We start from the raw sequence: 23,979 nt of genomic DNA, 5'->3' as shown, positions 1-23,979 counted from the left end.
TTTCACTGCTGTAACTGTTGTATTGCTATTGCTACTCGTGTAAGCTTCAGTGGTATCTCTTTTAGATACAGTGTGGTCCAAGTGGCCTTGTGTATTTACTGCTGAACTGCACTCTGCATTACTGCATTATCACTTCTTATAGTAAGTTTTACTAAGACAAAAGAAGAGCTTTACGTCATTTCCCTATATCGGAGTGCAAAATATAGAACTGGACAATTATATATTTAAAGATACTTCCACACCAAATGTCACTTTTGGATTTTCTCATTGATTTAATACTTAAATACAAAGTGCAACATATACAGTATATTAAGACATTAGTGTCTCATCACTGACCACAATATTTTAACCAGCTAAGCTACAAATGCAGTTCTGGAGGAGGACAAAAATAAATAAATAAATGAAATGCACAAGAAATGTAAAACAAATAATGCACAACAACCTTATAAAGACATGCTTTCTTATAACTTATCCAGAGAATGAATTTCTGAAATACTGAATAGGATCTTTACAACTGAAGTCCTGTAAACAATCAGCAGAAGTACCGACATCCATCCGACTCAACGACCTTCTCCGATTGTGGATGTAAATTGTAAACAAAAGCCTTATTCTAGTGTCGAACAAACATTCAGTAAATGAGTACGTAGTCATGTCCACGGGACACAGAGGCAATCAGTGCAATCAGAGTACCTGATGGAGAGAAATATCATTTCCACTTCCTGTCAGAACACAGTGAAGCCCACCAAGTTATCATCAACTCGTTGTCCCAACTGTAGATGCAACTCTCCTACAACCAATTCCTGTTTGAGAGGGTTTCCACATTTTACGTGTCTGGGGGAGCTGATTATTTGATCACATATTATTATAAAGCAATATTTCTTCAGTGTATTTTTGTATATTTGCTGACTGCACTATTCTCTTTAAAATAGTTAAACATATTCTGTACATCCAACTAATCTTATATAAAGGATATCTTCCAAAACAGACAGTTGAGCTGAGTGGTCATGTAAACATGAGCAAAAATATAAAACAAGTACAATTAATACAAAAGAAAGTTATGGCAGTTGCTTCCCTCCCGTGACTCATGATTCTCCTCAAGACCTGAGATTATTCTCTACAGTGAGAAATGAGGTAAGAGCTTGCAGATTTTCATGATTCTCTTCTCTTTCAAATTCGAAACCAGGTTTGGACCGGAATTTTTGCCACGAGTCAGCTGGAGGTACAGATAGAGACTGAACGCTTGGAGGCGATATTAGTTTCCTTTTTCCATCATACTTGCTCATGAGGTTTTCTGTGGTGAATTTCAAAAAACACCCAGAAAACAGTGAGCGGTGGAGAAAACGATTTGAGTCAGCCGCAAGAGGAAGATGATACGGTTAGCGTGTGTGAAACTGTACGAATGCAACAGAATGAACGGAGGCTGGATTTCCACGTGTTCATGTTAATACACGTTGATGAGAACTGCAATGTCTTCACCATTTATGTCAGATTCTGCAGCACTAAACTCCAGACATACGACAGCTACAGTACATGATTAACTGCTGTGTTTCATGATTTCCTCTTTGGTGGTTTCTACAGATCCTGTGCTTTCACGTTGTGGGAAATTCTTCTATTTTCTTAACCCGACTGAAGGTGAGAGGCACCATCTCGCATAAAAAATGTGAGATTAGTCTTAAATGTACAATACAATTATTGATGTCATTTGAATGAATCCTGTTCTGTTTAATTAGAAGTAAAAGTCGACTTGTGTCGCCCCTTCACCCTCTGCTCCATATTGTCACACTGTAGGTAATCCTAAAATAAAATGCATTGTATTATAATTGGAAGACAGAACATGCTTTAAAGAGAGCAATACATGTACAGTTTTTACAAATTATAATCAATATCATGGTTACACTGTGTTGGCAGTTCAATGGATTTATGAGTGGTTATGTTGTAATCTTACATTTCGGGGTCAATGCTGGGGTCTAGCTGTTTAAAGAGAAAGTAGGATGGATGGTTGAGGTTAGATGGCTCTGTGGTCATTCATACACTCCTGATATATGAAACATTTCAGCATGAAAAGGTAAACATGCCCCAGAGAAGAATCCACACTGAGAGTAACGCTGCAGGGAGGTTATTTGAGTAGGTGTCGCCTGTGCCTTGATAAACGTTGCTGGGGGGAGAAAATGGTCAGCAAAGGCGCTTCTCGTGTTGGTCGTTGCACTTTTGACGTTCACTATGTCTCGTACATCCATCATCCTGAGCGCTGGATGAGAAGGTGATGCAGATGGAGGCGAAGACATGCAAGTGAGGCACCGTGACTCTGATCCTGCTCTGTGAAGTCTACAATGACCACGCCCGTCCTGTGGGGGCGTTCAGGTGGAATAGAAAAAGAGGAGGGCAGAGAATTCCCTTTTGAACAATAAGAGGTGTTAATACAATTCCTTAGGTCAGAGATTAAATTCCTGCGGCTGGACGTTGGAAATGCATCACATGGGTGAGCGGCATTTCCCAAGAAACAAACTTCTGTGTCTGTCCATCTACAATGTGTAAAATCCTACAATTTTAATCGAGAGGAACATTCAACGAAGAGTTTAAAAAGATCAGGGCTTCCGATGCCGGATAAAAGAAAGCGACTGATACAAGAGCTTCCGTTGAGAGTGTCATTGATGGTAGGAGTGTGGGCGGGCAGGGGAGCCTGGTCCAGAGGAGGGTCGATGGATGGGGGAGGAGCTGGGCGACATGCGAGGGCTCAGCTCGCCTGTCTGGAGACGCCACAGCAGTTCTTCGTTAGTACGACTCAGCCGCTTCTTCTCGTTGCTCTCCTTCTCCACGTGCACTTGCAGGTTGGCATTCTCCTCAGAGAGTTGCCTGGGGAGGAAGAGGGACGGGGAAGAGTCAAAAGACAGATACCTCGTACTACTGCTGCATTCCTTTCAGAGGCAGAAGTCAGACATTTCCAGCTGCAAGGTCGCTGTTCTAACCTCTGTCCTTTACAGTGATGGAAAAACAGTTGGATACGCTCCAAGATTAACTTTGCCCAAAGCTGTATTTGCCAAAAACTGTTCTCCCTGGACCCTTGATGTTGGGGTTACACTATACTACACTATAGTATAAGTAATAAAACCAGTAAACACATTTTTTAAATAACAAAATGATGATTATTGGCTGTAGAATTAAAGAATTCCAACATCTTAATGTTATAAATGAGCCTTCCAAGCGCACCTTCTGCTGGCTGGAAAGGTTTTAAACTCAAACGCTCAAAGATGCATTTAAACTTGTCTGACCTGGACACAGCAACGTTCTTGTCAATTCTTTCCTTCAGGTCCTCGTTCTGCTGCTGTAACACTTGCAGTCTCTCCTCCAGGTACACATTCTTTTCGGCCTGCTCAAAAACAGAGGAGAAAAGGTGCACAACATTAAATTCTTCAAATGATGTATGACAAAACAGTATAATACGAGCAAAACAGGCCATGTGTCAAATGATATGAGTTTACAAAGGAGAAGGTGCAGAGGATTTGGACATTTGATGCTGTCATTAGCTTACCCTGGATGGTAGTGCAACTTCCACATGCGAGTTTAATATTTTTCTGACAACTTTACAAAATAAAAACAGCTTGAAACAAGCACCAGTTTTCCTGAGTTGCTCAATGAAAGCAGAAATTTGAAGCCTACTATTTTCTCCAGCTCTGAGATCTTCAGGTCCTGCTGATGAATTTGTTGATTCTTCATCTCCAGAACTTCTTTCAGACTCTTCAGGTCCTCCTCAATGTGTTTATATGGTGCCAAAGCATCCTGGCAACAGCGGATAACATCAGTGAAAACCACTATCAGTCTTTAAAAGCAATAAAGTTTTATCCACTACTATCAACACATTGTCCTGTACTGTATCATGCAGCAGTTACCACTATCTGCTCATCTGTGCTCCTGCGCAGAGCTTCTTCAAAGCGCTTGGCGCGATCTCTGAGGCTACGATTCTGAAACGTCAGCGTGTCCACCTGGTCCTGGTTTCCAGACAGGTACGCACTGGTTAGTTACTGTCTCTAACTACAAAATGCATCATACCGTGTGTCTGTAAACACAATTGTTTTTAATGAGCGCTGTTTACCTGCAGTGACAGTCTAATCTTTTCAAACTCTTCTTCCAGAGACTTTGTCTGCTGTTCATGCGCCATCTTCAGATCTGACACAAAGAAATAACATGTTATTGTTTCTTTTGACCTGCAGCAGACTCAGTCAGGACAGGGGAGTAACAGGTTTTAGGGTAAATGCTCACTCTTCACAGTCCTGGCATGCTCCTCCTGCAGAGTGGCCAGCGTGTCGTTGTGAGTCGTCTCCATTTCCATCAAGGAAGCCTCATGGTTCTCACTCATCTCCTCAATCTGGAGCCAAGATTGAAACATTTAACAATCACAAAAATGCCTTGATACTAATGATGCCAACTGTTCACACATACACAAACATGGATAGTGTAACATGCAGTTTTCACGGGGACTACGTCTTCAGCAGACAGCAGTTCTGCAACACAGGCACCTGCTCTTGCTGTTTGAACCGCAGCTCCTCCAGCTCGCGTCGTTGCTCGGCCTGCAGGATCTCGGCCTCGGCGGCGTGCTGCGCCTTCAGCCGCTCCTCCAGCGCTCCCAGCTCCCTCTGCTGCTGAGCCCGCAAACCCTGCAGCTCAGCCTCAAAACGACGCTCCTGTTCCTGCTTCTCCTGCTGCAGTTGCTCCCAGTGTGCAACGCTGAAAGCTGGAACACAACGTAGAGCTTCAGTTTGTTTTATCATATCCAAATGTAAGTCATGCACTAACGACCAAACTTTGTTTAAAGAGGATACAAAGACAGTATTATTGTACTGTAAAGTCTGGATGTTAACATTTGTTTTGTTCAGTAATTGTGACACTTTCAGTAACAGTGTAAAGTTGTGCAACTTGATGTTTATTTAGTAAAAGCCGAAGAAATTATAAATCCTTCTAAAGTTATATGAAACAATTACAAATGGTGTTCGATTTTTGAAGTCCCAGGGTGACTTCCTGTCGTCCCTCGTGGTCGTATACTGTATAATACATGACATGCAGTAGAGAGCGAGTGACTCACTGCTCTCTCTCCTCCCTGTGGTGCCATATCTGTCACGCTATATCCCACTTACCCACTTCATCCCTGATTCGGGCGAGCTCCAGGGACAGTTCCCTCTCCTTCACAATGGCATTCTCACTCTGAAATGCAAACACATACAGTAGCGGACACATCAGAACTGCAAACGGATCTGAAACACCTGCAGGACCAACTGACACAGGCCTGGCTGTTTCTAATAGTTTGTCCAACCAATTTAAGTCAGTGAAGGAAATATTTTTCTGAGTTCAAGCCCAGGAACTTTTAGGTGACACCGCTGGGCACTGAGTGACTGTACGCACTTTAAAGAGAGTTGGAGATATTTTGAACCCAAAGAGTTAGCAGCTAGATGTGCATTATAGGATTATGCACCAAAAAGAAGTCCCTACTTCTTGTGTTTGTGTTATTTGCAGTTTCTTTTACCCAAAACTGTTCAACGAAACCTGGTTTGATGATGTTTAAAGTAGCAGCCTTGACTCTGATGCGTCCTATCACAGCTCAGTTAGAATACACTGTAACCTTTCAAACAGTGTAATCAGCAATATCCACAAACCATTTTGTGTCTTTACCAAATCAAACATCCTCCAAGAAGCACTGACGTGAGATGGCTGAGGCCATGGTCCATTAATAAACACAACAATTAAATCAATTTGTAATAACTTAGCACAACATACTGGAGGAAAGGTCTGCACTCACAGCTCCGGTCTTGTACTTTTGATAATATTTGATGATTAGAGGTCACGAAAAGCACTTCTTCATAGATTTTCAAAATAAGTGTGTCCCCAGTGTGTCTAGAGATCCATAAAATAACACAAAAGACTATTCTCTCCTTTTTTTTTGCTCCATCTATAGGAAGTGTGTGTTCCATGAGGCCAGTAGATTTGCCTCTGTGTGTGACATCCTGTGGGGTTTTATTTAACATAGCACCACCTCCAGCTAAGTGAATATCCCCGCCCACAGACTACGTAGATTATCTACCTTAATACCCGCAACTCCGATAACATGAAGATGTCTAAGGTACGAAAAAAGGATGCAAGAGCCAACGCAAAAGCCTTCATGTAAACCCAGTGACAGAAATGTGCCAACAAAAACTGGAAAACTCTTTCTCAACAAGGGCCAGTCGAAAGCAGGACTCACTTCAAAGCTGAAGGACTGAATCGGTAAATGAAGCAGTAAGTTTTTTTATGGTGTTTTACTACTTATTTTACAGGTTAGCCTGTTGAATTTAGGAGTTAGCATGTTGCATCGTTTGTGCACCAACCACCAGCATGTAAAATTGAGGGACAGTCAGACAACTTCATCTCCACCTTGTGCTAACAGATTAAAATGGATCAAGAAACACATGAGAAATCCCCACAACATAATTTGTATAATTTCTGTTCAAACAAAAATGCACTTTACTTTCTCTGCAGCACTACAATCTGACATCAAAGTATCCTCTAGTTCACCATGGATCATAACAGCTAAGGGGTACGATAAATCCTTCATGGCAAGAGTGAACTGCAGCACTATGGACCATTTGCTCAGGCCGTCTCCGGCATCCACCGGGGACTCCCCATGATGTGACACCCACAGATGAAACTTTACTCCCAAAGGAAGAAACATCAGACAGTCAAATGACTATTGATCACAACTCTAAACATGCAGTGAGACAGCTACGCAAACGGTTGCTTGGAGATTATCAGAGATCACAAAGCAGTGCTTGGGCGAAACAAAGACAGAGAGAGACAGACAGCAGTGGGTGAAATATGTATGAGATGGTACAGTATGTCTGAGATCTAATGATGTCACCCTCTAAGAGGTTTTACCTGGAACATACAGTCATCAGGGAGAGACTGCTGTGACCTCATGAGGGATGAAGGATGGATAGAGGCTTTATTTTTCTTCTGCAGGAACACATCTGCCCCTACTCATCACTTCCTCACCCTGTTCAAATGCCCCCCCCCCCCGCCCCCCCACGTAGATCTCCAGGGAGGTATGTGACATGAATTGTAATTGTCCCATCTGACATTCAGCCCTCACCAAGGCAACTTAATCCATTTTCAGGGCTGGAACTAATCATTGTTTCCATTATTGATTACACTGTTGATTCATTTGGTGATTCTTTGATCAATTGTTAGCTCTGTAAGAAGAAAAATGCTAATCCTAATCAAATGACCAGGGTTTGATTTCTCTGACCAACAGTCCACAACCCACAGATATATATGGCTTTTTATACTGAGGGTGCTCATTCTCAAAGAGATGCTGTAAGGAGTTAATTAACCTCTTCAGAGTCTGCATCCATGTAATCAGTTCAGTTTCAGTGGGACCATAAAAACCTTCCAACGAGCAGCTGCTTTTTTGTTTGGACTTCTTGTCCTGCAGAGACTCAGACTACAACAGGAATTCTGTTGGAAAGCCAAACACATGATTTCTTGTAGATGAGAAATTCAGCAGCATCAGGTAAACAAGAGAATAAAACACCCTATGTTAAAGTTCTGATATACACTTAATGGCATATAATCACCCAGAATTACACAAGCATACATACGGCAAGGGCAAAAGGTACACAAGGAAATAAAGGGACAAGTGTAAGAATATAGCAATAGCATGTTATGTAATGTGTCTGCAAACTCTTAGAGAAAAGAAAGAGGGACAGTGCGACAGACAAGCCAGCTTTACCTCAGCATAATCATGCACAGCATTACACTCTCCAGCAGCTCTGTCTCTAGGAAACAAGTGAAAATAATGCTCCTATAGACAGAACCCCCCCCTCGTCAAACACACACATGCGCACAACCACACATATATAAAGGATTCCTTGGTGCTGAAACAAGCCTGCTGCCTGCAGAAGATACTGCCTTTACCGTTTGGTCCAGACAGCGCAGAGAGAGGAAATGGAGCCTACAGCAGCAATGGCCCATACCAGGCTCGCAGACAGCCGCATCCCTGAGCCGACCGAGGCAGAAGTGACAGATGCGAGTGTGAGGAAGATACAGAAAGAGAAACGGAGGGGGAGGGAACCAGGCGAAGGGAGGAGAGAGGAGGAGAGATGGAAAGCCCGAAGCCTCACCTCGCTTCCTCGTTTGCGACCGGCATTTATCCCTGCTGGAACAAAGACTGGCAGCCCCAGCCCAGCTCTGCCTGCCCTCCCTTAAACCCACCACGCACCAACACGCCCTGTATCACATTCACACGCATGGCAGGGAGCACACACACACACACACACACACACACACACACACACACACACATGTGCAGGCTTTTGCATCTTTTACATCATCACAGAAAAAACGAGGGGGGCAGGAGAAGATGGGGGAGGGAGATGATCAATAAGTGGCCAATTATCTGCTCTGTTACTCAGCTACATGCAGGCATTACAATACACACAGACCACACTTATTCTACATAGCAATGAGTCTCTTACAAAAAATCCAACTGCCCAGTATAGCCCAGTTAATGTACAGTATAAAGCACTTTAAATACAGCGATGTTCATGCAAAAAAAAACATTGATATTTCCTCTATTTCTTCATACATGCATTCAATCTTCAAAACCCTCATCAGTATGAGCTGTCACTGTCTGTACACGTCTTAAAATCCAGAACACAGACAAGTAGGAGTAGTAATTGCAAGGTAGATGGAGGAGATTCATGGAAGGAATATATAGCTCTCAGAGCAAATCAAAGCAGCATACATATCTTGACTGATATTAGAAAAACTACATACTGAATTGCACTAAAAATAGACAGGAACTTCTAAATTCTAAAGTATTTAAGGCTGGTTATCATGTTCACCTGTAGTTTCCATCTGTAAATCACTTATGTTGCCTTTTTGTCATAATTATTGAATGAAAATCAAATGTAAGGAAATATTTTGCATAATATAGCCCCTCCAATGTTTGCAGATATATCTCAGATCCATATATTTCAAAGCATTCCACCCGTTAGACCTCAGTGGGTATTCTGCGAGGGTCTGACAATCAGTCTCACTAAAAGCACAGCGAGGTCCAGGCAGGCAGCTCTAATCTCATTAATCATCTCCCACTGTAGAGTGGAACCCGTGGGTGGGGCTGGATGAAACGGATAAAATGCAAGCAGAGGACCAGGAAAGGGCAAGAAATCCAGGTTTGAGAAGCAGAGCACACTCAGTCGCAGTGTGCAGGCAGACTGTCTGTACCATCAGAAACTGCAGGATGGTGATTTTGACATGATTGGTAACGACACATCGGGAGAATACTTATGAAACACATCATCCCAGATATTTGAAATAAACACTAAATGTGTTTAGATAGAGTCAACCACCCAGCAGTTGTAGGAATAACCGACATGATGCCACAGATTTCTACAACGAAAAATCCATAGTGCATAACACACCACTTCCTGTTTATGCTACCAGAAAAACATTTGGAAGTCCTCAGTTTTTCCCCACAAACAGTTTTACTGACAGATCTCGCTGCTTTAGAGGTATTCCCAATGCATTCAAAAAGCCACAACGATCTGGCTTTAAAGCAAGTGGCTTCATGAAGGAATGCTGACAACAAAACGGCAGATGCTGCAGGTGTTGTTTGTGCTATTGGATTCATCACACTTTGTAGTTGCCTTCTGAAGCCCGCAACGGCTTTGTAGTTTTTTTAACAGCGGGCCTGTGTTTATTAGCCTGGATGTTGGCTGCAAAAATAATGAACAGCAAGATTAACCATGAGGCCAGCACTTGATTTAGGCAAAGGATGCAGTTTGGATTCTGTTTGCATGACACTCACACTTTGTCAATCCTTTGGCTGGACAGTCCATCATGATGAATGTTAAATTCACTTTATCAACTTATGTTACTGCTACAAAACAATGCAGCTGCAAGCAACGGTCGTCCCTGCTTAACATCTAATTTTCGAACGCAAGAAAAGATCAAATTCATGACACTTGTGAGCTAAACTATGACAAATTAAAGCCAGGGGATGCTGTGCCATGGTCTTCATGTCTGACAAGTTACCTGAATGCAAAGCACCCAAATGTCAGAGGTTCCTTAAACACACCTTCTGAGATCCTGGCCTACCTTGTGACAGAAGTGCTGGGTCGTAATGCTGAATACATCCAGGCACAGGGAGGCCTTCTTTAACTGGGCCTGAAGGCTCTGCAGCTGCAGGGCCTGCTGCTCACAGCGCTCCCGCAGCTGCTGGATCAGAGCCTGGTCCAGCTCCTGGGCCCTGTCAGTCCGAACAGCTCCATGACCTGCTGCTGTCCGTCCACGAACTACAGAGACAGAAAGCAAAAGGATGAACAAAGTGTGTCACTCATAACAAACTAAATATACAGTGGAAAATCAGGAAACTGCCATTCACAAGTAGGTCACATGTACAGGCAGTAATTCACCATTTTCTCTGTAATCGCTGACATGCACCAGCCAAAGATTGCTAAGACTTTAAAATGTGTATGCAAGCAGAGAACCAGCAGAGCAAAGACAAACATTATCAACAGGAGGGCTAATGTGACAACAACAATGACAATCAATCAACAGAAAGTTAATCAACCTGTATTTTGATAAGACGTGATTTCATTGAAGAAAATGCAAATTATTAGCTGGTTCCAGCTTTTTAATTCTGGAGATTTGCCATTTTTCTCTGTTTTCTATTCTTGTAAACTGAACATGTTTGTGTTTTGGACTAACAGTAATTGCAAATCTCTGCAGCATATCATTGCCATCCTGGGTATGGATGAGTTGTCTGAGGAAGTCATAACGAACATAATTTCGTTGCACTTGGAAACTTGTGTAATGACAATAAATGATTCCTGATTCCTGATTGGGGTTCTGGAAATATGTTTTTGACATTAAATCATTTATAGACAAATACACAGCTTAATCAGTAGTAGCAATAGCTACATATTGCCTGCAACTGTGGTAGAATTTGTTTATGTTATTGTTTGTATGCACTGTGAATTCTTGGAAGTGCTCTGGCGACGTTAAGGATAAGATGCCCTTGCAATAACAGGAGACTCAGTAGTGCGAATCTTGTGAATGTTCAGACCTCGGACAGATAACAGGCAGGCTTAGGTCATGATAACGTGCCACATTCGCCATAACAACAGCAGTTCAGGAATAAGACCTAAAGTAAACTAAACTCTGGCTGGACATCTTCTCAAAATAAGTGGGCGTCGGTCACGTCTGCAAAAGCATATAAACGGATGTAGACAAAATAAGACAGAACTTCGCGGTGAACATCTGTATGTGCTGAGCTCCGGCTGCATCTGCTGCACCTTGTTGTCGATGTCGTTTCCCTCCACCACACATCCCTCTTAGCAAAGAGCTAATAGAGTTATACTGCAGATTATATCCGCAGTTGGTTTCCTCTCTGTTTCCACACAAACAGCTGCGGATGGATTGGTTGGAAGCTCAGTGGTTTAAATGCAGTAAACTTTTATCACATGGTCTGAAACTCTGTCTGGTCTCTGAGAAACGGACAAAATGCTGACTGGCTGTGGTAATCTGATCCAGCAGGATTCCTACCAGAGGAGCCATCCTAGCATTATAGCCACTGTGGCTTGTCGCTATGACAACAGCAGGCTGCCATGCGTAATGAAGTGTGGAGAGAGGCAGAGAGGCAGAGAGAGAGAGAGAGAGAGAGAGAGAGAGAGAGAGAGATACAGAGAAAGTGACTGTAAATTTTAAAGAGACAGCAGAGGCTGTAGACAGAGAATGCTGTGCCACACACACAGACACACACACAGGCTGCAGTGTGATGAGTAGGACTCACCGGGGGACTGTGGTTTGGGCGAAACCACTGCAAATCTTTTAGGAGAGGACTTTGGGGGCATCACTGCTTCTATGTCTTTCTGCATCTCTCTCCTAGAGGCTGCGTGGAGAAGAAGAACAATGTTAAGTTGTATAATGCACATGTTTGAAAAGCAAGTAACCCCCTTTGAGGTACTTCTGCCTCACTTAAATATTTCTGTTTGATTCTTTCATTTTTTCAGTATTATCGTTTTTACTCTTTGACATTAATTTATGTGACAGTCAAGGAAACAGACTGACATTTTACTTACAAGACATTTATTAATAGTGATTATTTCCATGGATGAAACTATGGTAAATGTATGCAAAGTAGCTACAATTCAGTTCATCTTGATCTGCAACAGCATTAAAATGCACTTACACATTAATGCACTGGTGATAATAATCCAGCAATACACAAAATAACACTCAGGGTCTTTTCCATATAATGGCTACTTTTACTTTTGAGAATTTACATTTTGCTGATCATATTTCTGCACTTAAAATTCAGTATACATTTGAATGGAGGACATTAACTTGTAATGGAGAACTTTACAAGCAAATGTCCTCCATGCCAGGTGCCCTTGAGCACAGCAGCTGAGCTGTAAGTGTCCTGTGTGTGTGTTTGTGTGTTCTGGGCCTATGTGTTAAAAAAATAAGAGAGTTAAAACAATATTCCCCCAGGGAAGATTGATAAATAACTTTTATTTATCAATCATCAATCATTGGTTAAAATATCGGCAACTAAAAAAGACTGGGAACAACTGGTGTAAACAACAAGGGAGACAACGTTTGAAATACAGTGAGGAGCAGTGACCACTAGCTGGTGCTGCTGCTCCACTTGTTCACACTTTTTCTGTTGCAGGAAGCAGAGTTGGCTCCTGGCTTATGCAGAAATACGCTCTGTGACCACTGGATGGTGGTGATAGTCTACATTCCTTGCAAAGATGCCAACATGGGCAACAAGGTGCACCAACTAACAACAAAGACACTTAAACCAGCAGAGGGGGAGCATATATATGGTACTGCATCACAGCTGTGATGCAATGCTCAGAAACACTTACGACATATTACAGCATATAAATACTCTTCATTCTGTATTCCTTTTCCTTCTTAAATTAGATCTCCAGTGGGATGAACAGTGGATGTTATGAGTCAAAGGCCACACTCAGTCATTCTGCTATAGAATCACTGTAAAGACAATTTGTGCACAACTTTCTTTACATTATTAAAATAGCTGTGACAAAAGACTCTGAAGCTGCTGAAAGATGAAAATAAAATAGTTTCTGCTTTAGCTTCATCTTCCTCAGTTTTAAAGGCTTCATTTCTGTTAAATACAGGAAAACTCATTTAGTAGACGTTTCCGGTTAATGTCTGTAAGTAGTTTAGAGAGGACAAACGTGCTATTCATACTGTTGGAAAGTACAGCTCAAAGGGGGAACTGTGTGTACCATCGATGAATTGTATTGAATCAAAGAGCACCCTTCTTCTTCTATGATTCTGCTTCTCAAAAACACAGACAAAAGGGAAAAGGCTGTGATAAAGACCATGTGCTTGAAATGTTAGAATTTTAGTAATTTCATGACCAGAATCTGCTAATTTTAAGTTTAGATGAAATTGCATACAGATACTCCTTTAAGGAGTGTTTTGCTCAATTTTATGAACACAGAAAATTCATACAAGTCCGGACACCTTGTATGCAAATGATTGTCTGAAGCAGCTTAGCCACTAACAACCATAAATTCCCTATTTTCTGTCTGGCCAACTGAAAAATACTGAACGGCCTCATACAGAGAGCAGATCCTTATACACACAGCACGCCAGCGCCAGCCATCCGTAAACTACCCTGTTGTCTTCCTGCTCTAATATGCAACTCAGTGACAACTTCAGTAACCTTAACAGTGAAAAACAACATGTTGATAACAGTCATTTCTGTGAATTAGATGCTGAAGGTGTCATTACAGGGTTGAGAGTTTCCACTGACTTTATCTGAGGAATGAATACCAACATGTGCTGACAACAATTTCCATGTGCGTCTTGATGCTAAGCTGCCAACTCCCTCTAACACCCCTGTTAGCACATGCTCACACATCCAATCTCAAGGGTCATGTGATCACCAGTGACCTTGAGCTCGGACCAGGATGTTGTCTCTGGAGATACTGTAGCTCCAACACCACATGCACAGAAAAACTGAGCACCAGGACCCTTGTTTCCCCACTGAGTGTCACAGGGACGTACCGAGCGGGGAGCAGCGCTGTGGAGGCAGACTGCGGCGCTGGAGGCTGGGGGCGTTGGGAGGCTGAGACCGGCTCTGAGCATGGGAGGCTTCACCGGGGGGCGCTGTAGTTTTGTGGAGAGGTGTGTCATCGCTGCCGCTGCCAGGATCTGGAGGGAGAGAATGAAAAATGTAGTCTGTGCTAGAATTTTAAAGGGTTACTATTCACAGAGGTATATGATCTTTTTTTTTGTTTAAATAACCCTGTGCTAATTTTCTACATACAGTGTACAAGTTTGTTTGTTTTTTTGGCCTTTTGCCTTTATCTGCAGAGAGACAGCACCGTGGGGAGCGAGAGGGAGTCATGTGTGGCAAAGGACTGCAACTTTTTAAAGCCTGACCTATCTACATAGTTTCACAATGAAACTAAAGCAATACAAAATGTTGCACATCAAGGCTTCATTTTTCTTACAAGCACAGTGCTACAGTGGCTACTACAGTTACCGCACAATAATGAGGTGCTGGGCTTGAACCTAACTGACAAACCCCATAAACTAACATGCTGATGAGCTTCTCCTCACACAGTCACAGCTCTTTTTGACTTCTTTTCATGGCAGTTTTTATGTTTGAGCATTTCTCTTGTTTCAAGCTTTTTTGTACTTAATTATCTTAATAAGATACTACAACTACTGCGATTTTGTCACTTAATGCTTGAAACTAGAATTTCCAGAATTATGAAGTTGCTTGATCGACACCAAAGAGTACAAAACTGCTTTGTCAAAGCCAGAATGTCTTTATGTTCAGACAAATGAACTTGTTTTCAGTCTGTGCTACTCCTAAGATAACTGTGGGTTCTTTAACAATAGATAATTTCACTTGTTTTAAAATTCTTGAAATTTTCCTGATCTGTTGGCAGATAAATTTGTCTATTTTAAGTAATGTTTCCTCTGTTTTTTTCTTTTTTCATGTTTTTGAGAGCTGAGCTTTTGCAGTGTGACAGACTGGTGACCTGTGCAGAGTGTCTCCCAACCTCTTGTCCAGTTCTCGTAAATTTGTGTAATTATAGTGCCACCAGTGCATAAATACTTTACTGTAAATGTGATTAGATCTGAAACATGCAGTTTAAAAACATCACCTTACTTATTTTCGCTTAGAAAATGAAAAAGCCAACATTTTGTCTAGAGTGCCCCCGATCCTTTATTGGTAGTATTACCATGTTGTATTTCTTTGGTATTTGTAGGATCAAATATCAGCAGATTGCTCTCTTTTTTTTCCGAATTGAAGAAATTCACCAAGCGAAGCAGATTCCTGCAAACATCTTAATTATTCATAACAGCTGTTATTATGCCTCTAGCTTTCTGATATAAAAAGCTTTGATTCACAGACAGACTGAGGCTGCAGCAACGAGTAGTCGAACAGAAAAACACCACCAACGTTCCCTCCAAACGAAGGAAGATCCTCACTCCACCATTGTTGTTTTTTTTAATAAAATTCCATCGAGATAAACTCCTAACTTTCTCTGGATTCCAGCACTATGTCGACAAGTCAGCGCTTAGGTTTACTTTGTCAGTCCAAGCGAAGTGTTGCAAACCAGATAGCTCCAATTACTTTCATGAAATATTCAGCTCTGCAATCAATAACAGTGCTGACACACGCTGCACCTATCAGTAGCTCAGCATTCCTAAAGAGGAAAGAAGCACAGGTTTGTGTCCTTGAATTAAAATGATTCTGATGTGAGAATAAATCAGTCAGAGGATGGTTCAAGGAGCCTGAAGACCGTTTGTGTAGACAGCATGAGAAATTCAGGTTAGGAAGAGAACATTAAATCAGTTTTGACGTCATGCGCCGGACCATGTGTGAAACCTCCTGTGGGATTACAGTAGCTCTCCTCACCTGGGACCGTCAGCAGATGCTTTTTTCCCAAAGGTGTCCTACCGAAACGGAGGCTGAGCCAAGAAGCGGATTGGCTGAGGGAGACGGCTGGAGGCTGACTCACAATGCTAAATGCTTGTTTCTAGCCTGCATGCACAGTACAAATCCATCCCCTGCTGTAAGCATCCTGTGATCAGTGTGAAGCAAGAAGGACGCTACTCTGCTGGTGACTAATCCACTCAGGTTCAAAATATTAAACACAAGCATTTTCTCACTTTTCATTGTGTCTACTGAATGTACTTTCATACTGTCTATTTCTTAGTAATTCCTCTTTATCTAAATTAGAATTTGCTCTCCTGAATTAGAGCTGTCGAGGCTATCTGATGCAAATATTGGAAATACACAAATTCAGACAGGTATATAATGTTGGTCTTTTCTTTTTGTCAGATTAGTTTGATATGATTCTTTTTTTTACTCTAATCAGAAGGGAAATAATTAAGATAAAGATAAAACTGAAGGACAGATAAAACTGCAGGAAAGCAATGTGAACCAGTTAACATTTAGGGAAATCCCTCGAGTTTAGACTTTTTGGGCAACAAGTAACTGGACTGGGAAGAAAAACATGAAGCCACTTTTCAAACTCTTTGTGAAAGGGTAGAATGCTGTACTGTGATTTTTTTTATCAGATCTCCTCTTGAGAAGAGAGACTAAAATATAAAATGGCCCTTTCAGTCACCAGAGCCGCATCGTCTCTCCTGTCAAAAACTGTGTGTGGTGATGCTGTTTTTCTTCCTGCAGGACATGACAGGGATGGGACTGATCCACAGGAGAGGAGCTTTAATATTCAGAACATGCCACAGAGATTTGTGCTGCCTCAACTGCTGCAAAGTCTCACTTGGAACTGGTACGCAAAGCATGAAGTTGGATTATAAAGTATGCACCAAGGTGCACCTCCATAATGTCTGTGAAATGTCAGAAAACAGGGATCAAGGTGACATTGAAACTGCCAAAATCCAAAGTTATTGAGAATCTGGACACAATAAATGTTTGGCATTTATGCTTGACACAAATTAAAAGATAAAATTTCTGTAAATCAACTACTCCATTATAATAATACTCGTAATTGCTTTAAAACTAATACAGAGTCGAATACACTGTATCTTCATCTGCATCTTGCCATTAAAGCAGCACACAGTGCAGACACGTGAGCGTACTCTGTGCTCATGAAGGCTCCCACAGATCGAACTGGACAGATGAACTGGATATTTCACCAGCATCCTGACGTGCATTACAGATTCCTGTATGAGAGGGTGTGCTCACTCCCAGTCACAATGTTTTGCCGGAGTGCATCCGGAGGCATACGGTAGCATACTAATCGAGCTGCACCGTCTGAGCCAACAGCCTGAAGGGAAACACTGATATGCAAGCTTCCAGTCACGTATATGCTGTCTGAGCTACTCCCAAGTGTTTTACAATCCGGTAGACACCCATCTATTCTCTGCAGCACAAATACGATCACATTTCTTGTTTTTTTTGGGTGTTTTTTTCTGAAAGGAAAAAAAATGCAATCGGTTTATAAATTTAACGACAGCTTTACACAGAAACTAGCAAAGACAACAATGGCAATATAAAAAAGTAGGCCACACTTACACGACTGCAGATTGTCATCTTCAGATGTGGTTGTTTTCTGAAGAATCAGTGTTAAAAATGGTACAAAATAACCCAGTAAAGTGTACATTGGAGCCTTTCAGGAGGGACACTGAGGCGGAATGAAAGACCATTATCGGGCTTGACTGTAGTGAAAGTTCGAGGAGATCCACAGGCGTGAAAGAGGCCGGTCAGCGGTGCTGGGGTAAAAAGCTTCACAGGTTATCCTCTCGGACCACAGTCTGACTCTCTCTTTTCAACACAAGCTGCTGCCGCTGGCAACACTTTTTCATCTCAGAGATTATAAATAGGGAAGAAGAGACTGCTGCTGACATGTGAGGCAGTTACTGTGGTTGAGGCTTGGGGAGGGGGGGGGGCACCCTGCATGAGACAACAGCTGTTTTCTTTTTTTTCCAGTCTGAGCACCCTGCCTGTACAAGCAGCTTAAGGAAGCGTCTCAATCCAGTGGGTCAGTTTAGGACAGGAAAAGTGGGGAGCGGGGAAGCGGCAGCAGTCAGCTGTCTTCAGTCTGGAGCAAATGTGGCGACACTTGAGCGAGGACAGCTTAACCCATCGTCATACCTGCCAATCAGCACAGCAAGTAGGGATGCCACAGAGACACCAGTCTCAAAGAAATGGCCCCATGTACACCATTACACAAGCAATTTTTGTCAATCAGCTGATTTGGATGTGTCTATTTTGGGTGGTTTGGATTAATTTTATTTAATTAGGTCAAACAGGATCATGGGATAAAAATCACAGGAGGGAATAACAGGATCTTTTTACAGTATGTCTGAGCATTTTTCAGACGTCGGTTGGTCTGAGTCAGCGCTGTGGACAAACAAATGTGCAGCAGCTCCATGCTGGAGCAGAACACATACACTACTCAGATTCAGCGCTTACTTGGTAATAAATCTTAAAAAGTCTCAATGGACAACTTTTCAGCTTGCTCTGACACATTTCTTACATGTCTAATCCACGCTGAGATAATCAGCTTGTATTTTACGAGTAGCGGTTTCTCTGAATAAAGGCTGCAGGAAGCTTCTGACGTGGTGTCAGGCTGGATATGATCTAGATAAAATGCTGCAGTACGCAGACTGAGGAGAGGCAGCAGAGGGAGGAGAGTGACTTAAGGACGTCTTCATCAAAGCCCTTGTGGTGCAGCAGCTTTCAGCGCCTACTTGCGATAAATGAATGAAAAATGAAAGGAAGTGAGTGGCTGTTACTATAGTAACTGAGGAAAGCAGGGGCAGCCACAACGAAGTGAACTAATAAGGAGATGTAGATACGATAAAACATAAGAGTGGAATATCCTTTTTATCAGACAGAGCACTGATGTCTGAAATCATTTAGCCGGTCATATTTTAAAGTTCCTCTCCAGGCACTGATTAAATGGATGGAACAGCATCAGACTTCAGTTCAGTTTTGTGGCAAAATCCGTCTGTTTTTGTGCAAAATTTTCAAGACTGCTCAGGAAAATGGCTCCTGCAGGCTACAGTTTGGCTCTTGGATTTTCAGATCCTGGGGTAATACAAACTCTCCATTTCTTCTTTTGCAACTTTGCAACCGAAAACAGAACACGCCTCTACCATCGTTTGGAAATATTGAAATTTAGCTTGCAAAATAGCGCAACATAGCTACACCCGGATTCTCCTCTGATACCCTTCGTTTCACTGTAACCCCACTTGGGCAGTCGACAGGATCGGTTCTTTAGGTGTGTGACGTATGCAGTCCTCGCTGTCTGAATCCATCATTTGTTCACTGCTATGCTCAGGCAGAGACACTCAGCCCCGATGCTGAATGCTTATTTCGCTAATGGCCGTACATAAAAACATTACATTACCACGGTAACAAGGTTAAAAACATGACTCTCATTGTAGGGGGTCTTTAGGTATAACCCTAATTCAAATGTAAGACGAGAGCATGACTCACGCTGAGAGGGTCGGCAAGGATCACCCTGACTGCTGTCGTTAGACTGACTGCTGGACACAGACGAGACGCTGGAGCTCCGGATGAAGCCAAAGGCAGCCAGACGGGCAGCTGGCAGGGCCGAGAAGCCTGGAGGACGGAGACCAGACTGGCCTGGTTTGAGCAGGAGACTCTTGGGGCTGGTTTCTGGGCCCCTTTCTCCTGACCTCTTTTGCTCTCCTGGAGGTAGATGGGAAAAAAACGCAATATTACAGTAACAATGGGTAGATATCCAATAAGATAAGGGCTTTCTGTCTCAGTGTTACATTGTCATGCTAGACCTACAAATAAAGAATGTGAAAAGTAAGAAAGAAATATAAGAATTTATTAAATCTAATCTTTGAGCTCATTCAATGGTTTTTCTTTAATTTTCTTTGTCTTACTATTTTCGACACTGTAGATTAATTAACCAAGGACATCAAAACTATAAAAGAACATGACTGGAATTATGTAGTAAGCAAGACTAAACCAAATGTTTCATATTTCATGTTTCGATTCTTCAGAGTTGGCACCTTTTGCTTTGAAGGCAGTTTTGCACACTATTATCACTCTCTCAGCCAGCTTCACGAGGCCGTGAAGGAGTTCCCACATACAGTACGGTGCTATGCACAAAGCACAAACCAGGCGGGATGGCTGCAGAATGCTGTGAAGTTGAATTTCGAATAAATCACCGCAGCTCCTCCTCCATGCTTCATGATGGGAAACACACGTCATCAGACCAAAGTTGAGATTTCCACTGGTCTAATGTTCTTGTGTTTGTTGACTAAGCTTCTTCTTGTTGCTCTCCCTCAGTTGTGGTTTCTTTGCAGCAATTCGACCATGAAAGCCTGATTCATGTAGTCTCCTTCAAACAGTTAATGTTGAGATGTATTTCTGTGGGCTCTAATATGAGGTGCCATTAATTGGTGATTTCCATGTGAAGTAATGACGGACTGTCGTTTCTCTTTACTTAGCTGAGTGGTTCTTGCCATAATATGAATTACTACAGAAGTACTACCAACACTAACTCTGCACGACACAACTTCTGGTCTAAAACGTATTAAGAAGGCAAGAAATTGATTTTGAAAATGAACATCTGTTCATGGGGTGGTGACCTCGTGAAGGTGGTTAAGATAATGATAATAACAGTGTGCAATGCAACACAACAGAGTAAATGTGTGGAAAATTGTGTTGCTTTTTTTTAAATTTTGTTTTAACACTTGTTTTTACTAAATAAATCCATGTGTTTTTTTGTGGTTTTGATGTCTTCAGTATTAGGTGTGTCCAGAGTACTGTAAATAAGAGAGCACCACATGTGGAAGCTGACTGGATTATGCCTAACAATGTGAGGTAGAAATATGCAGTGCAAGTTGGTAGGATGTGTGAGTTACGTTGCTACGAAATGTTTTGCACTTCAAAGAGATTAGGTGCCAAAAGCCAAGCCTCATCCATAAGCATGAGAGGAAGAAAAAAAAGTGGTAAATCATTCAGCGAGCCGGAGAAGTTAACTTCTTGCAGTTCGACAACAAGGAGACGGGCTGTGCACAGAATAGCAAAGGAAGCAGAGAAGTAAGAAAGAGTAAAATTATTTTTCAACAATAGTCTAAATGGTTTAGAACATAAGCACGTAAGTATGCAGCATATCAAATACGCTCTTGTGTTCTTAGTTGAATTACACAACATGGGAAAACTCTTGGATTACAGCAATATTTCACTTTGAACTGATTATGCCATCGGATCAGCATCTCACCTGCAGGGTCCTGGTGGCCTTGGGCGGACACAAATGGGGATGACCTTTGACCTGTCTGCTGAACTCTTGCCTTGGCTGCAGGCTGCCTGGCGACTGCCCCTAACCCCAGCTGTGGCCTCAGAGCTCTGGGTGAGCGGTAGACACTGACCCCCTCTTGGGAAACATGCTGCTAAGAGACAATACCGATACAGTCAATCACTGCCATCACAATAAAGATTTCAACCGATGGCCAATAAGACGGGCAATGATATAATATAGATTTAATATGGTTTTGTTATAGAGCGCAATGATAAACTAATTATTTCACATATAACTACATTAGGCATTATGATTCCATGTGATTGAAGTGAGGCTGCAACAGCAATATTAGCCTTGTAGCCCTCTGCAAGAAGACTCACAAATGGCTAAACGTGACTTCTTCTGCATTTAGCAAGTGTGCCTTTTATTTTTGGCATCACTTCTAGCTAAGATGCTATCAAACTAAGAGGTCAGAACAGTTTCATATATGATTAAAACCTTTGCGTTACTCAGATATTCTGTCAACTGTTGCTATTTTGAGCCAACAGCATCTTAGTGTACTTCTTTATCTTCAACCACAAATGACATGTAGCTGTGTCATGTGAGGAGTATAACAAATCAAAAGTTCATTTCTCACCTCCTGGAGATGTTTCTCAGACACATCCTCATGAAAACTGTCTGATTTCCCACTCAGCCTTTGAGGGACGGTGCTGCTCGGAGGTTTCATCCCGGTCACAGCCGTGCCTGGAGGATAGTACCCCGCCTTCTGCATCTCCTGTCGATATTTGTCAAACAGCAGGTTGGAGGAACATAGCACCGGTGTGGATTTAGGTTGAGGACCAACCTTTAGATCTTTATGAGCTGGTGGGCTGGAGTAAGAAGATAGTCTCAGTGGGTGTGTGGAGGCTTCGAGTGGGGCGTCCGTCACTTGTGGTTTTGCTTGAGGATTCTTTCGAACATAGGTGATGATTTTTGGTCGGACATTTTTAGGCTTCTGGGGAGGAGAAGACCTCCTGGGTTCAGGCTCTCTCTGTTGAGGCACGAAAGGTTTGGGGATGCCACTGCTCACACCTGTCTTACCTGCTGGTTTGACTGTTTGACTTAAACCTCTCTGGGGAGAGTCGCCACGCTCCAAGCTCACTGCCCTGACGCCCTGGACCTTGGCTGGCGAACCACTCGGTCGTCTCTTGGGGGAACAGGAGGTAGTTTTGGGGGAATTCGGAGTTGCTGGTCGACTGGGGCTTCCCCATGGCTTCCTTCTCTCCAGACTTGAAGAGCTGGCGGTGGCGGAGTTCTCGTAAGAGCCCTGCTTTTTTAAGGTGTCATCAAAGGAGAGCTGCTTCTTGAAAGCATTCTCGAACGATGGCTGCTTTTTGAAACTCTTGTCAAAAGAGTTTTGTTTTTTCAATGTGTTATCAAATGATGCTTGTTTCTTTATGGCTTTGGATTCAGTTGACGACTGGGTGCCCTTTGTACCTGTTTTATGTGGGCTGTAGTTCACATCAGGAGCCTCATCAGCTTGTGTGCTTTTATCCATTTTTGTGTTGCTTTCTTCGTGTGATTTTTTTGTAGTGGGCAAACACTTGTGCTCAGTACTTCTCCCTTGATCACAATCTAGCTCTGAAATGGTATTCCCTGCTTTATTTCTCTGGTTATTGTTCTTCCTGCACTCATCAATGACATCCGTACATGGAGCGACTCCATTGTTCACCTGTGATACCACATCCTCTGAGTGAACTGTTGAATTCAAATTCACGTCCACATCTTTCCGTTGTGTTGTGCTTTGTCCAGAGGAGAGCGAAGGCTGGTCGGCTCTTTGAGAGGACTTGCCTCTCCCAGCGGCAGTGTTGCAAGTTTGGGAGACCAGAGTCGGGTCTTCTGAGATGGTTGAGCAAGGACCAGAGGCAATGTGCCAGGAGTCTGTCGTCTGGGTCAAGCCAGCAGTGTCCATGATTGAAGTGGTGGACAGACAGGTCACAAAGACATCAGTTTCTGAGCTTAACTCAGTCTTGGATGCTTCTCTGTTCTCGGAGACATGAGAGGCACTAGATTCATTCTCACTAGCACCACGCAGAACAGACCTTCTCTCCTCCCTGCTCTTATTGTCTGTTGCCTGTTCTGCTGTAGCTTTGGCGCATGATGAAGGCTGTCCTTGAAACTCTTTCCGGTCTGCAAGCCCGACAAAGTCCTCTCCCTCCTCAACCAGGTAGGCTTCTAGCTCCTGACACTCCAGCATCTCAAACTCAGCCAGCTCTGGGTCGTCACACTGGGAGTCTGTACCCCAGATGATGACTTTGTCCTGCTCTCCTGTTTCAGTCATCAGCCCGGACAAAGTGTCAGTATCACCCATCCTCCTGCCATCCTCGGTCTGGATGTCATTGGCGTTGGCATCACCGTCAGCCAGCACTCCACCCTGCTGGTTGTTATTCCTTAGCTCCCCCTCGCCAAAGGACCCTCCTCGCTCGCACATTTTGGAACCAGCTCTGAGTTTACAGCACCCTCAAGAGCAGTATAAAAATCAATCATCCATGGCATCAATTACGAAAAAGTCTGTGTACCCATCAAAGAATCTTAGTGGCACAGCAGGGGCCTAGAATTGATTTCATTTTGCTCCACCATGCTGGTAATCAGACTGCTGAACATCATATCTGATTTGGAAGATGGATCTTCATGAAATCAGGGGTCCTTCGCCTGT

General features: G+C 42.7%; 1 protein-coding gene across 1 annotated transcript; it reads right to left on the bottom strand.

Moving 5' to 3' along the window:
* Nucleotides 1-2,645: 2,645 nt before the first annotated feature.
* mtus2b (microtubule associated tumor suppressor candidate 2b) lies at nucleotides 2,646-23,754 on the bottom strand. The gene is made up of 14 exons (XM_041939933.1): nucleotides 21,922-23,754; nucleotides 21,267-21,435; nucleotides 19,502-19,717; nucleotides 14,074-14,220; nucleotides 11,819-11,917; nucleotides 10,123-10,319; nucleotides 5,130-5,196; nucleotides 4,515-4,729; nucleotides 4,258-4,363; nucleotides 4,091-4,164; nucleotides 3,888-3,986; nucleotides 3,658-3,777; nucleotides 3,270-3,367; nucleotides 2,646-2,853 (listed from the first exon to the last, which is right to left on the bottom strand). The coding sequence occupies exons 1-14, from the start codon at nucleotides 23,752-23,754 to the stop codon at nucleotides 2,646-2,648; spliced, it is 3,648 nt and encodes a 1,215-aa protein (XP_041795867.1).
* Nucleotides 23,755-23,979: the final 225 nt, after the last annotated feature.

The sequence above is a fragment of the Chelmon rostratus genome, chromosome 7 (assembly GCF_017976325.1).
Source record: "Chelmon rostratus isolate fCheRos1 chromosome 7, fCheRos1.pri, whole genome shotgun sequence".
In the NCBI taxonomy this organism is placed as follows: domain Eukaryota; kingdom Metazoa; phylum Chordata; class Actinopteri; order Chaetodontiformes; family Chaetodontidae; genus Chelmon; species Chelmon rostratus.
This window is presented reverse-complemented; position numbering and strand designations above follow the sequence as displayed.

What these genes read in the sequence shown, in the direction of transcription:
- mtus2b (XM_041939933.1), bottom strand. Translation starts at nt 23,754, where the DNA reads ATGTGCGAGCGAGGAGGGTCCTTTGGCGAGGGGGAGCTAAGGAATAAC. An exon ending in GGTTCAAACAGCAAGAGCAG is followed by an intron (nt 4,364 to 4,514) that starts GTGCCTGTGTTG and finishes TCTTGGCTCCAG; the next exon opens with ATTGAGGAGATGAGTGAGAA. An exon ending in GCACAGATGAGCAGATAGTG is followed by an intron (nt 3,778 to 3,887) that starts GTAACTGCTGCA and finishes CGCTGTTGCCAG; the next exon opens with GATGCTTTGGCACCATATAA.